The sequence below is a fragment of the Trachypithecus francoisi genome, unplaced genomic scaffold (assembly GCF_009764315.1).
Source record: "Trachypithecus francoisi isolate TF-2019V2 unplaced genomic scaffold, Tfra_2.0 Lachesis_group1, whole genome shotgun sequence".
NCBI lineage: Eukaryota > Metazoa > Chordata > Mammalia > Primates > Cercopithecidae > Trachypithecus > Trachypithecus francoisi.
Genome location: NW_022681454.1, coordinates 135,055,274 through 135,068,003, shown reverse-complemented (window position 1 = coordinate 135,068,003; position 12,730 = coordinate 135,055,274). Strand labels below are relative to the sequence as shown.

The 12,730-nt window shown below is 36.4% G+C and overlaps 1 protein-coding gene across 1 annotated transcript in view; it reads left to right on the top strand.

Annotated features, from left to right (window-relative positions):
• Positions 1 to 828: 828 nt before the first annotated feature.
• The window catches only part of SLC7A11 (solute carrier family 7 member 11), a 79,851-nt gene continuing 67,949 nt past the window's right edge, over positions 829 to 12,730 (top strand). The window contains exons 1-3 of the mRNA XM_033215280.1: positions 829 to 1,450; positions 6,794 to 6,920; positions 10,922 to 11,037. Of these exons, the coding sequence (XP_033071171.1) occupies positions 1,174 to 1,450; positions 6,794 to 6,920; positions 10,922 to 11,037 (520 nt within the window). The 5' untranslated portion in view covers positions 829 to 1,173. The remainder of the gene's footprint in view (positions 1,451 to 6,793; positions 6,921 to 10,921; positions 11,038 to 12,730) is intronic.

Here is a 12,730-nt window from a genome sequence, read left to right as displayed (position 1 = left end):
GGAAAAAGTCATACATAATATCATTACTTTCTGTAACTACTATTCTGTGTTTTCCTTTACAGACTTTTGCTAGATGCATATTTTTATGTAATTGTAATTGTGTAATTTTGAACTTAGAAATTTTTTTTGGTAATTCAAAGGAACAATATGTATCTTTTACATTAGTTAAAGAAATCACCTTGTGCTAACGAGAATCAGAAAATGACTATTTTCTGGAGTCATGGTGAATTTTATATTTGTCACACTCAGATGTGACTTAAAATGTTGGTTTATTATGAGTAGTAAGAAATAATTTTATCTTTTAATGTTGAGGAAGGCTTACAGTTGTATGTATGTGACAGCAGTATAAAGTGTAGAATCTTTTTAATTTTGTAAATGTTAGATTTGACTGTATTGCCTTATAAGAAACTCAAAATAAAAAATAAAAATAAGCATTACGCAAATTATGAAACTCAAACTGTGTTGTTATAAAAAATGCAGCTTTAGGATACATTCTACTCACAAAACAGTCGCGTGTAAAATGTTTTTATACATGCATTAAAGAAAAAGAAACTCCTTAAAATGAAGTAACTATTTCCTGTTTCATTTTGTTTGAACAGCTTTTGTTGCTCACTACAAGTTGCTTTAAATCTCTGGGAAGGTCTGTTCCGAATTTACTACTTCTGGATTGGCCAAAATCTCTTTAAAGTGTGTGCTTTGTTCTCTAAAAAGCTTAGGTCAGTTGAGCAACAAGCTCCTCCTGTTTTTTTTTTTGAATAAAAAAGAGCTGAGTAATGCTGGAGCCTTCTCATGTGGCTGATGCAAACCTGGAGAATTTGCATCATCATTTAGCTGTAGTAAGTTGGTGTGACAGGCAGGCGCTTAAATACAAGCCCATGAGGAAGCTGAGCTGGTTTGTAATGATAGGGCGGCAGCAGCAGCAGCGGTAGAACGAGGAGGTGGAGAGCTGGGAGCACGATGCATACACAGGTGTTTCTCATTAGTAATTAGCAGCTGTGAAGGAAAAAGCACACCTTTGGGTTTTTACCTGTGAACACTATAGCGCTGAGAGAGACAGTCTGAAAGCAAAGAAAGCAAAGAGGAAGACCTCGATCAGTTAACACCAAGAGACACCAAAGTTGAAAGTTTTGTTTTCTTTCCCTCTGTTTTGTTTTTCCCCCGTGTGCCCCTACTATGGTCAGAAAGCCTGTTGTGTCCACCATCTCCAAAGGAGGTTACCTGCAGGGAAATGTTAACAGGAGGCTGCCTTCCCTGGGCAACAAGGAGCCACCTGGGCAGGAGAAAGTGCAGCTGAAGAGGAAAGTCACTTTACTGAGGGGAATCTCCATTATCATTGGCACCATCATTGGAGCAGGAATCTTCATCTCTCCTAAGGGCGTGCTCCAGAACACAGGCAGCGTGGGCATGTCTCTGACCATCTGGACGGTGTGTGGGGTCCTGTCACTATTTGGTGAGTGCAACTTTTTTCTTTGGGGGGGAGGGGGCGTGGCTGTGGGACTGGAAAGCTTGCTTTCTGGGAAAGCAAATGGTAATTTTTGAGGAGTGAATGGATGGCAAAGGCCACACCAAATTTTTAAAATTTTTGTTCAGGTACGTGAACTACCCAGACGCAGAATCCACTGTTGGTGGGATCCGGAACGCCCTCAAATTATTTCCTACAGGCTGTACTTTCTTTTCCTGACTAAGACAGGCTATTTTCTGACTTTTCCCTGTGGGATGAGAGCAAAGACTAACTTTCATGACCCAGTAAAAAAACATGCACACTTTCTGTGCCGGGCAGTTGTGCTTAGCTTGGGCATTCTGGCAGCTGGCATGTTGAATGAAACACCTGTGAAGTGGAACCTGGCATGGCCTATTTAGACATAGAACGGAGTGTTCAGCAGAAGCCTTACTGACTTTTTATTAGCCAAACAAATGGGTAGCAGTCTTTTTAAAAGTTTTTTTTTTTTTTTTTTTTGAGGCGGAGTCTCGCTCTGTTGCCCGGACTGGAGTGCAGTGGCTGGATCTCAGCTCACTGCAAGCTCCGCCTCCCAGGTTTACGCCATTCTCCTGCCTCAGCCTCCTGAGTAGCTGGGACTACAGGCGCCCGCCACCTCGCCCGGCTAGTTTTTTTTTTTTTTTTTTTTTTGTATTTTTAGTAGAGACGGTGTTTCACCGTGTTAGCCAGGATGGTCTCGATCTCCTGACCTCGTGATCCGCCCGTCTCGGCCTCCCAAAGTGCTGGGATTACAGGCTTGAGCCACCGCCCCCGGCCTTAAAAGTATTTTTTAAGTTCATGTGCTTGTCACCTCTTAATATCCTTTCAAAAGTCCTTGACATGAGAGAGAAATGTATGATGGCACATAACTCAATCCCTATCATAATGGGACCTATTGCAATGGCCTGAGCAAATTTCAAATTACTTTTCAACCTTTCATCTCTTCTCAATACCCATACACTTTTGCAATATAAGTTTTAAAACTTCAGTTGGGTGTTAGTTTTCTGTGCTTGCCTAGATCTGTTTTTATCATCTATATTTCACTTGTTCTCCAGGGACACAGATAATTTGTCCACCTGTTCACCGAATTAATCCGAAGGGAACTGGTAGAAGTATAATTATGAATTTTTCTTCAAAATCTATGTCTCTTCTATTGATTTGAGAATTAATAATAAAGAGATAAATGCCCCTTATGAAATAGGCAAATTACTAGAGAGCTACCTGAGTTTGTTGTAAAGATGATAGAAACTGGTGAACTGTCAAACATTAAATATGATTTATGCTATGAAGATTTGTTTACTCTTCTTGGGAAAGATTCTATACTTTAAAGTTGCTCTTTGTCTTAACTCTAGGACTAACACTAACAAGTACTAACACTAACTCTATGACTAACTAACAAGTACTAACTCTTGTTCCCATGTGTACCAATCCATTCATTCTTTCCACTCAGGCTTTGTGATGTTTTAAATCATTGGTTTGATGCTCATCTAGATAACTCAAATTCCTTTTTTTTTTTTTTTTTTTTGAGATGGAGTCTCGCTCTGTTGCCGAGGCTGGAGTGCAGTGGTGTGATCTCGGCTCACTGCAGCCTCCGTCTCCCAGGTTCAAGCAATTCTCCTGCCTCAGCCTCCTGAGTAGCTGGTGCTAGAGGTGTGTGCCACCACGTTTGGCAATTTTTTGTATTTTTGTAGAGATGGGGTTTCACTGTGTTAGCCAGGTTGGTCTCGATCTCCAGACCTCATGATCCACCTGCCTCAGTCTCCCAAAGTGTTGGAATTACAGGCATGAGCAGTGACGCCACTCCTGGTCCTCAAATTCCATTTTTAGGAAGAAATAATTTATTTATTTTAAATAAAACTTGTTAAAACAAGGTCATAGTATAGAAAGATTTATAGAGGAATTATTTGGGGTTTTTAAAAAGAGTTTGTGGTATTATTTATATGACTAACTTGTGCTTTATTAAATATTCAGTAACAATTGTGTATCATTATTTCCCAGTATTACTTCCCATCTTTATAAAATAATTTGGAGTAATACTGTTATGAGAAACTCTGATAGTACCCTTAGCCACTATTAATTTTAAAATAGCTCTGGTGTATGCACTTGTAGATAAAGAGAAACCTAATTGTTGATCATCTTAAATGACTTTGGGTACCTCAGTCTTTAAATCTTCCTACAACACTTTATATATTCAGAATAAATCAATATCTAATCAGAAAAACCACAACCAGTTTACCGGACTTTACATACTTATGTGCATGCAGCTTCCACTATGGGATTCAATTTTTACACATAATAAAAGATTATTCAGATGTAATAAAATAGATCAGTATGCATATTGAACTATTAAAGTGATGTTGACTTGCACTATGAAGATATGCTTATGCATAAGTATTACATATCATCTTAAGCAGAAGCTCAAAAACAATAAAAAGAGAGAAACAGCTAAGGAGACTAGCTAACATTACACTTGAGCTGGTGTTCTTTGATTAATAATTGAAGAGAGTGTGCTCTCGTATTAATCTACTTATCTTTATCTGCGTTGCATTTGTCACTTAAGTTACCAGAAGCTTTTGGACAGGAGTGCCTCTCTAACAGTAAGCAAAGCAAAATGTAAAGAAAAAATAATCCTTCTTTTTAAAAAGACTCTAGAACTCTGGGACCAACTGTAAAGAATCTGTACATTTGGTTTAACACATATATATAGTTTTTTTTTTTTTAAGTGAAGGGTCAATACATGGATTTTTACATCTTGTTTTGAACTTTTTTCATCTGGGCAAAATGGTTATGAAGCTTTAGATCTTTAAATGAAAATCATTCCCCCAGAACTCAGTGTAAACCTAGGGCAACCATCTTGGAGTTTCAGCAAAGCATACAGAGGTCTAGGTATTGATTCTCTGACAATAAATTCTGAGGTACTTAAGACTCTTTCCAATAACATTTTATATTGGATCCTCTTCTGGACAGCCTACCAACATGGCGAATGTTCCCCCATGGAGCGTGAGTGGCAACTTGTTATAATTAGTTATAGGTAGATGAAATATATCAGTGTTCCCCACATATCAGTCTGAAGACTAGTTACTTCAGAATTATTTGTGCAAATTTTAAAATGATAGAGATTCTTAAATTTCTCTTGTGGACAATCTACACTCTCTTGATTAGAGTCTGTTTTTCATTTGAGTGTTTTCGAATTAAAAATTATTCCCAGACCGAGCATGGTGGCTCATGCCTATGATCTCAGCACTTTGGGAGGCTGAGGCAGACAGAACCCTTGAGCCCAGGAGTTCCAGACCAGCCTGGGCAACATGGCAAAACCCTGTCTCTACAAAAAATACACAAAAATTTAGCTGGGCATGGTGGTGCACTCCTGTGGTCCCAGCTATTCGGGAGGCTGAGGTGGAAGGATCACTTGAGCTCAGGATGCGGAGTCTGCAGTAAGGCGAGATTGTGCCACTGCACTCTAGCCTAGGTGACAGAGCAATACTCTCTCTCAAAAAAAAAAAAAAAATTATTCCTAGGTGACTTTGATGTCATGACAAGTTTAGAAATCAGATATAAAATATGTAACACTAAGATTTCACTGAGTATCCAAATTATATTTATGTTGGACAGTTCTGTCTAAATTATTATTAATCAGTAATACTTTTCTACACTTTTATTCTCAGAAGTAGCTTGGAAAAAAATCATTTTCTTACATTTGAGCACTTGGCAGTACAGATAGAACTTTTCACATAATGACAGGATATATTTTTTATTTTCTTGTTAATTACTCAAATTAATAAGTATAGCTATATTTCATGTGGTGCTTGCCATGTGTCAGGCCATGTACTCTCCTAGGTACCCACTGCCACATCTATACACATAATTCCCTTATGAGGTAGAAACTGAGATCTCCATTTCACAGAGAGTGAAACTGAGGTTTTGGGGAGTTGCATATTTGTCCAATTTTATGTGAATTTTATCGTTAAATATTAAAAATTTAGCTCATAGTTAATTCAATCTGAAGTACACAAATATAAATTATAGCACCTCATTTTAAAAAGTATATTCTGGGCCGGGTTCAGTGGCTCACGCCTGTAATCCCAGCACTTTGGGAGGCCGAGGCGAGCAGATCACCTGAGGTTGGGAGTTCGAGACCAGCCCGGCCAACATGGAGAAACCTGGTGTCTACTAAAAATACAAAAAATTAGCCAGGCGTGCTGGCAGGTGCCTGTAATCCCAACTACTCGGGAGGCTGAGGCAGGAGAATAGCTTGAACCCTGGAGGTAGAGGTTGCAGTGAGCAGAGATTATGCCACTGCACTCTAGCCTTGGGGAGAGAGTGAGATTCTGTCTCAAAAAAAAAAAAAAAGTATATTCTGGCTGGGCACAAGGGCTCATGCCTGTAATCCCAGCACTTTGGGAGGCCGAGGTGGATGGATCTTCTGAGGTCAGGAGTTCAAGACCAGCCTGGCCAACATGGTGAAACCCCGTCTTTACTAAAAGAACGAAAATTAGCTGGGCGTGGTGGTGGCCACCTGTAATCCCAGCTACTCGGGACCCTGAGGCAGGAGAACTGCTTGAACCTGGGAGGCGGAGGTTGCAGTGAGCTGAAGGCACTATTGCACTCGAGCCTGGGTGACGAGAAACTCCATCTCAAAAAAAAAAAAACAAAAAACCCAGAGTGTACACTTCAAAAAACATTCAAGATAGCCTTTTATAGAAACAGAAGGGGTCAGAATTCATTTTGTTGACAAAATATATCCTACAAATTAAATGAAATCTTGCAAGGCATAGAGTCCATAGTTTTCTAAAGAGTGGATACAGCTTATTTATTTTGATTTTCCACGGAAACATAATTTATTAAAAGGGTTCTCAAAAAATAATTCAAAAAAAGTTAAAAGCTAACTCAAACATTTGGACTAATTTAGCCTTGTCTTGGTGTGAGGTTGTGTTCTTCTAAAAACAGGTCAATATTATTGACATCTCTCAGGTCAATATTATTGACATCTCTCTTCTCCTTTTCCCCTATTTCCAGGTTTTCAGCTCAAAATTCTGGAACACATGATATTGTTGTAGACATGTGTCTTTGTCATTTCAAGTAAAATTATAGTGTTCAAATAGAGTGAACTAAATCTCAACTGTGAGGATGTTAGAAAAGGAACTTGGCGGGTCTTAGCAATTAGATGATGGTTATTTGTCTTGAATAAGGATGCCATTCAGACCAAAGGAGGTAGTTACATCTCAGGCAGCATATAAACATTATTGTATCCATTTTAATGCTAGGTGTCTTGAAAATGTGTTAAATTGGTACCATTTTGTGACAAATATTTCACAGGAGCCTTGTCTTATGCTGAATTGGGAACAAGTATAAAGAAATCCGGAGGTCATTACACATATATTTTGGAAGTCTTTGGTCCATTACCAGCTTTTGTACGAGTCTGGGTGGAACTGCTCATAATACGGTAAGAACATAGTAAAAAGAATTAAGAAAAAATAAACCAATTCATTCTTATGAATCACCTTGATTATTTTTAACTGGTTAAACATATGCATGTCATGTGACTACGTGTAAACATGTCTACCTCAGAATATAGAGCCTGTGATAAAATACCTTTCTGGATTAAGATATTTTTAATGCAATTTTGTCACTGACAAGCAGTTCACCAGCAACGTCAAACTATTAAAAGTATCTACCTTTCTTTAACCCTCAGCTATCCTCTTTGACACTTCTAGGAGAAAGATGATTACTTGAAAGAATATGAACATGAAAATTCACCTGGATACCTTTTGACCAACTAGACAAATTAAATATTATACTAGGAATTGGAATTTTATCTTATTGTAGATTATATCACTAAGGCATTTAACTTTACTTAGTCATTGTGACGAAGATACTTCTGTGCCTGACAACTTAATTGGTCACCAAGTCTTATACTTTATAAAAAACAGAGTTTGCATGACAGAGTCAAATGACTCATTTCCTTATGTTAAACAAATCAGGAACTACAGTTCCAAAAGCCTTTTTTGATTTTATTGTTGTAACGGTGTGTTTACATTCCTGCTTGTCTTAGTTTAAAATCAAACTGAATAGTGCCAAGTCACTCTGAATAGCAAATTTCCTTCAACTTTGTGGGAAGCTTATGATGTCATATGAGCATTTCAGAGTATCAAAGTTTCTTAAGGCTAACTACTTCTATAAAATGTGATGTGGACATTCTGATTACAGAATTTAATGGATGTTACTAGGGAAACTTGCTCTTATCAAACTTACCAAACATACATGATTTAGAGCTCATGTGAGCTTTTATGGCTAAGTGCCAAAAGTGCTAGTTAGTACTGACTTAACACTAATCATGGGTTTTACAGTGTTAGAAGTCTTTTTTTTTTTTTTAACAGAAAAAAGATCTTCAAAGTAGTATATACTTCATGAAGTCTTTTTCATTTTAAACAACTCTGCATTATTTAAAATTGTTATAATGATATAATAATAAATATTTTTTTCCTTTTCTAAAATTCCTGTATCAGGAACGTACTTTCTGTTCCTTTTTGGTTATCTCAATCTTATCTGCTCTTCAAAGGTCATCTTATATCCTTTCTTTCTCATAATTAATTTCCTGTTTATTCTAATTTGTTATTTCTTTCATCTCTAAATTCTTCTGAAACTGCTCTCTCTGCTTCACATTTGACATTGAACATGATACCTTCTATTCTTCCTTAATATTTTAGGTGTCTATATTTTGTTTCCCTTTTAAAACTGCCAACCTTTCAAGCATAGAAAGATAAGATCTTTTTGTAACCTGTATAGCACTTAGGTCAGTGCCCTTTTCTCGGCATATATTAAATTATTTTTGAATAAGTAATTGAAAGTTTAAAGTTACAATATATTGTGTACAACATACTCAGCATTCAAATGCATGTACTCCTTATTTAGACTGCTGACCTGTCAGACTTGTGGGCTTTGGAGCTTATACAGTTGGACTTGACTCCATCTTCAACCATGTATTAGTGTGTAACTTTGGCTCATTGCTTGGCATTATGATGAACACGATCATTCCATATAAATATAGCTTATATCTTACGGTAGCACAGATAAAATATTCATCTGTTAATTTATTTATTCCACAAACTGCTACTGAATGGTAAATGACAATAAAAAGAGATCTAAAGTGAAATCAGTCATGATTTCTGCTCCCAGGTAGCTGATAATCACTTGTTACTTTAATTTAAAAAAACAACAAAAAACTACTTTTCTCTGTGTGTATGTGTGTGTGTGTGTGTCTGTGGACAGAGGAAAGTACCTTTGTATTCTAGAAGCTTCTAAAATATGCTTATATATCTCTTTGTCATAACATACTGATTTTGCTGAGTTGGCCTTTTAAATAGGTAGAATAACAAATATCATGAGGAGGGACAAGACATCTAAGTATTTAAACATTTCTCTTCTTTTACTAATACCCATAGTTCCTAAGTACTTCACATTAAAATTATACCTTTAGATTAAGTTAGTATTGCCAGAAATAATCTGTAAAACACAGATTTCAAGGAGAAAAATATTACCTATCCGTACACAGCAGGGGTCATTAAACCGAATTTGCGTGTTCACTATATATTTAATATATATTGGGTTTCTACTATATGTTAGACACTGTGCTAAACACTGGAGATAAAATTGTGGTTAAGATAGATACGATTTTGTACCCTTAGAGCTCAGAGTCAAGTGGGAGGAAATCATTATCAACTGAGAAATCACATAGGTAAATATAAAATTGCTACTGTGATAAGCACTGTGGAAGACAGGCCAAGAACTTCAGTATGAATATACTCCAAGAGACCTGGCCCAGTCAGAGGTTGGAGAAGCTTTCCCTGGCAAAGGCAAATTGAACCAAGATCTGAAGTATATAGCATAGCCAATGAGTTGCAGAGGCTGCAGGCAGAGAAGATTCGTATCCTTCTAGTGGGAGGAAGCTAACTGAAGAAGTAAGGAGAGCTTAGACCAGATGGAGCCTTCAATGCAATGTGAAGGAGTTTTGCATATCCTGAACATATTTTGAAAGCACTAAAATGACATGATCAAATTTTAAATTATACATCAAAAATTGTATAAAAGATGGAGAATAGGATAAACAGTTTTGTTTGGGGAAGATGAGAGGGTGTCTAGGAAAAGAAGAAAATCAGAAACCTTATGCTGCTCTCCAGTATCAGCCAGCCACAGTTGAGAACATGTATTGGTGGTTGGTTTTCTGATAATCTATGGATCAGGCATGAATGTCGGGTGACCACGAGAAGAAAGAGAAGCTAAAAAGGAAGTTTGACATAAGAAATTAGATAATTGCCACCGGGCGCGGTGCTCATGGCTGTAATCCCAGCACTTTGGGAGGCTGAGGCAGGTGGATCACCATGTCAGGAGTTCAAGACCAGCCTGACTAATATGGTGAGACCCCGTCTCTACTAAAAATACAAAAAATTAGCCAGGCATGGTGGCATGTGCCTGTAATCCCAGCTACTCAGGAGGCTGAGGCAGGAGAATTGCTTGAACATGGGAGGTGGAGGTTACAGTGAGCTGAGATCATGCCACTACACTCCAGTCTAGGCAACAGAGTGAGACTCCATTTCAGAAAAAAAAAAAAAAAAAAGAAAATAAATTAGATAATTGCACAGACTTGCATGTTTATGGAAAAAATATGTGTTCATATATACATACATCTAAAATGAAAAGGTCTGTGCAATTTTCTCATAAAAATATTTGAAGAATTAAATAGAAAGATGTATTACCTATATTTCTATATACTTGAATTTATTTCATATTCTTGTCCCATTTATATTTGCTTACTTGTATAAGATTATAATGAATATATTATTTTTAAATTTATACTTTATATCTGATTGTTACTATAGGAGTAAGAATAATCACTTGACTTTGAGTTTTTGTCTGTACAGAAAAAATAAGAGTAAAACAACATCAAGTATTTAGGTATGTATTTCCAGGGAATACTTAATACTATTTTTTAGGTTGAGTGTTGTGTTCATTCTTTAGACTATGCCTTGACACATTAGATCTGTACGGCATTAAGTAATTCATAATATGGCTGAAGTTTATTTACTGACTTTTTGAGAAAGAAGATGGCTTCCTGTAAGCCTAGCTCTGTCAAGATCTCATGTAATAAGCCGGATTTTGAAGGAAAAGTCAAATATGGGAGAGCAGGAGAAAAGTTGGTAGTACTTACCCTTGTTCCCAAGAATATGTGAAGTTTAAAAACTAGCCACCAATGTTATAGGAAATATTTCATTTGGAGTGTCTATGACAACCTAATCAAGTATGGAATTCTGAAAACTATAGACTTTCATATTTAACATGTTCCATATGCTAAATACACTCAAGGCAGAAAAATTTAATGAAATTAAATTTAATAAAAATGCTATTTTCCCCCCCTGTGGTTAATCTAAATATATACATTTTTTTTAGCCCTGCAGCTACTGCTGTGATATCCCTGGCATTTGGACGCTACATTCTGGAACCATTTTTTATTCAATGTGAAATCCCTGAACTTGCAATCAAGCTCATTACAGCTGTGGGCATAAGTGAGTATTATAGCTATACATGTAAAAAAGGAAAAAACAACACAAAAACGATTGAATACAAAGTGTCTTTAGACTTTTTGCATTGTGGGGTTGCCTCTCACATCATGTTCTTCTTGCTTACAGTTCCAAATTTCCGCTGGAAGGATTTGGAGTGACATCCAATATTGTATTCCATGCCAATTTTGTATTTGGTCAATAGATAGGATGGCTAATCTTTTTAAATAGTAAAAATCACCTCACTAGTAAAATATTAAGTCGATTATACATGAACAAGACTTTTAAAGAGGAAACCCCAATTATTTTAGAGATTATTTGAATTGGAAATTAGCTATATATTGAATTATATCTCATGTGTATTTGTGGAGTTACGTAGTTAGTTATTTATGTAGTGGGTGTGTAAGTTGTGTTTATACATTTTGTAGTGTTAGTAGCTGTCACTCCCAGTGTTATAATGTTAGCTGCCTGTTGTTGATCATAAAAAGAGTTTTCTTTCAAGATTGATTATTAATAGTGTTTTCCAACTGGATTTCTTTATGGTCTCCAAATTGAGATATTGCCTGTAATTTACCTATTGCCTGTAATTCATTTATTTTTTTAATTAAAATTTAAAAAATAGATTTAGTGGGTACAATGCAGTTGTGTTACATGGATATATTGTGTAGTGGTGGAGTCTGGGCTTTTAGTGTAACCACCACCCAAATAGTGTACATTGTAGAAATTAGGTAATTTTCATCCCTCATCCTCCTCCTACCCTCTCATCTCTCTGAGTCTCCAATGTCTATTATTTCACACTCTATGTCTATGTGTATACATTATTTAGCTCCCACTTATAAGTGAGAACATATGGTATTTGACTTTCTTTTTCTCTAATTCCACTTAAAATAGTGACTTCCAGTTCCATCCATGTTACTTGCAGCAAAGACATTATTTTATTTAATTTATTAAGAACACAATAAAAATGGTAGCTATTTATACTTTTAGTAAAGCATCATTTGAAGTTCCATGAGACGAGAGACCTATTCATTGCTGTATTTCCAGCCCCTCATTTAGCTCCTAGCATGTTGTTGGTGCTCAATAAGTATTTGTTGACTTGATTTTCTGAGAAGTCTAAGAATTTTTTTCTCCAGCAGAAAAGTCTATAGTCTGTTTACTTGTTGAACTTGGAGGATTAGATATCTTCAATATATTTCCAGGCAGTGGGAAAATGATAAAAATGAAATAGAGTTCGCTTCATATTATGTTCAGATCTAGCAGTCTAAGTTTTTGTGGGTTGAACCATTTTAGCATAGTGGTTACAGTTTAGGCTTCGGAGGCAAACAACCTGGAATTGAAACTTGGTATTACAATTGTTAGTTTTATGATCTTGTGTTAATTTTTAAACCTATTTAAGCCCCAATTTTATTTATTAGGAAAATGCCTGTGAAAAAATAATTTATTAATATCTTGAATGGCTGAAGGAAGATGAAACTAAGCCAGATTTTTTGTTTAGGTCACATTCTTTTTCATTATATTTTCTTTTTCCTTTCTTTAGCTTTTATTTTGAGTTCAGGGGCACATGTGCAGTTTGTTACATAGGTAAACTCATGTCATGGGGGTTTGTGGTACAGATTGTCTCGTCACCCAGGTTCTAAACCTAGTACTCAAGTTATTTTTTTCTGATTCTCTCCCTCCTTCCAGACACCCTCAAGTAGGC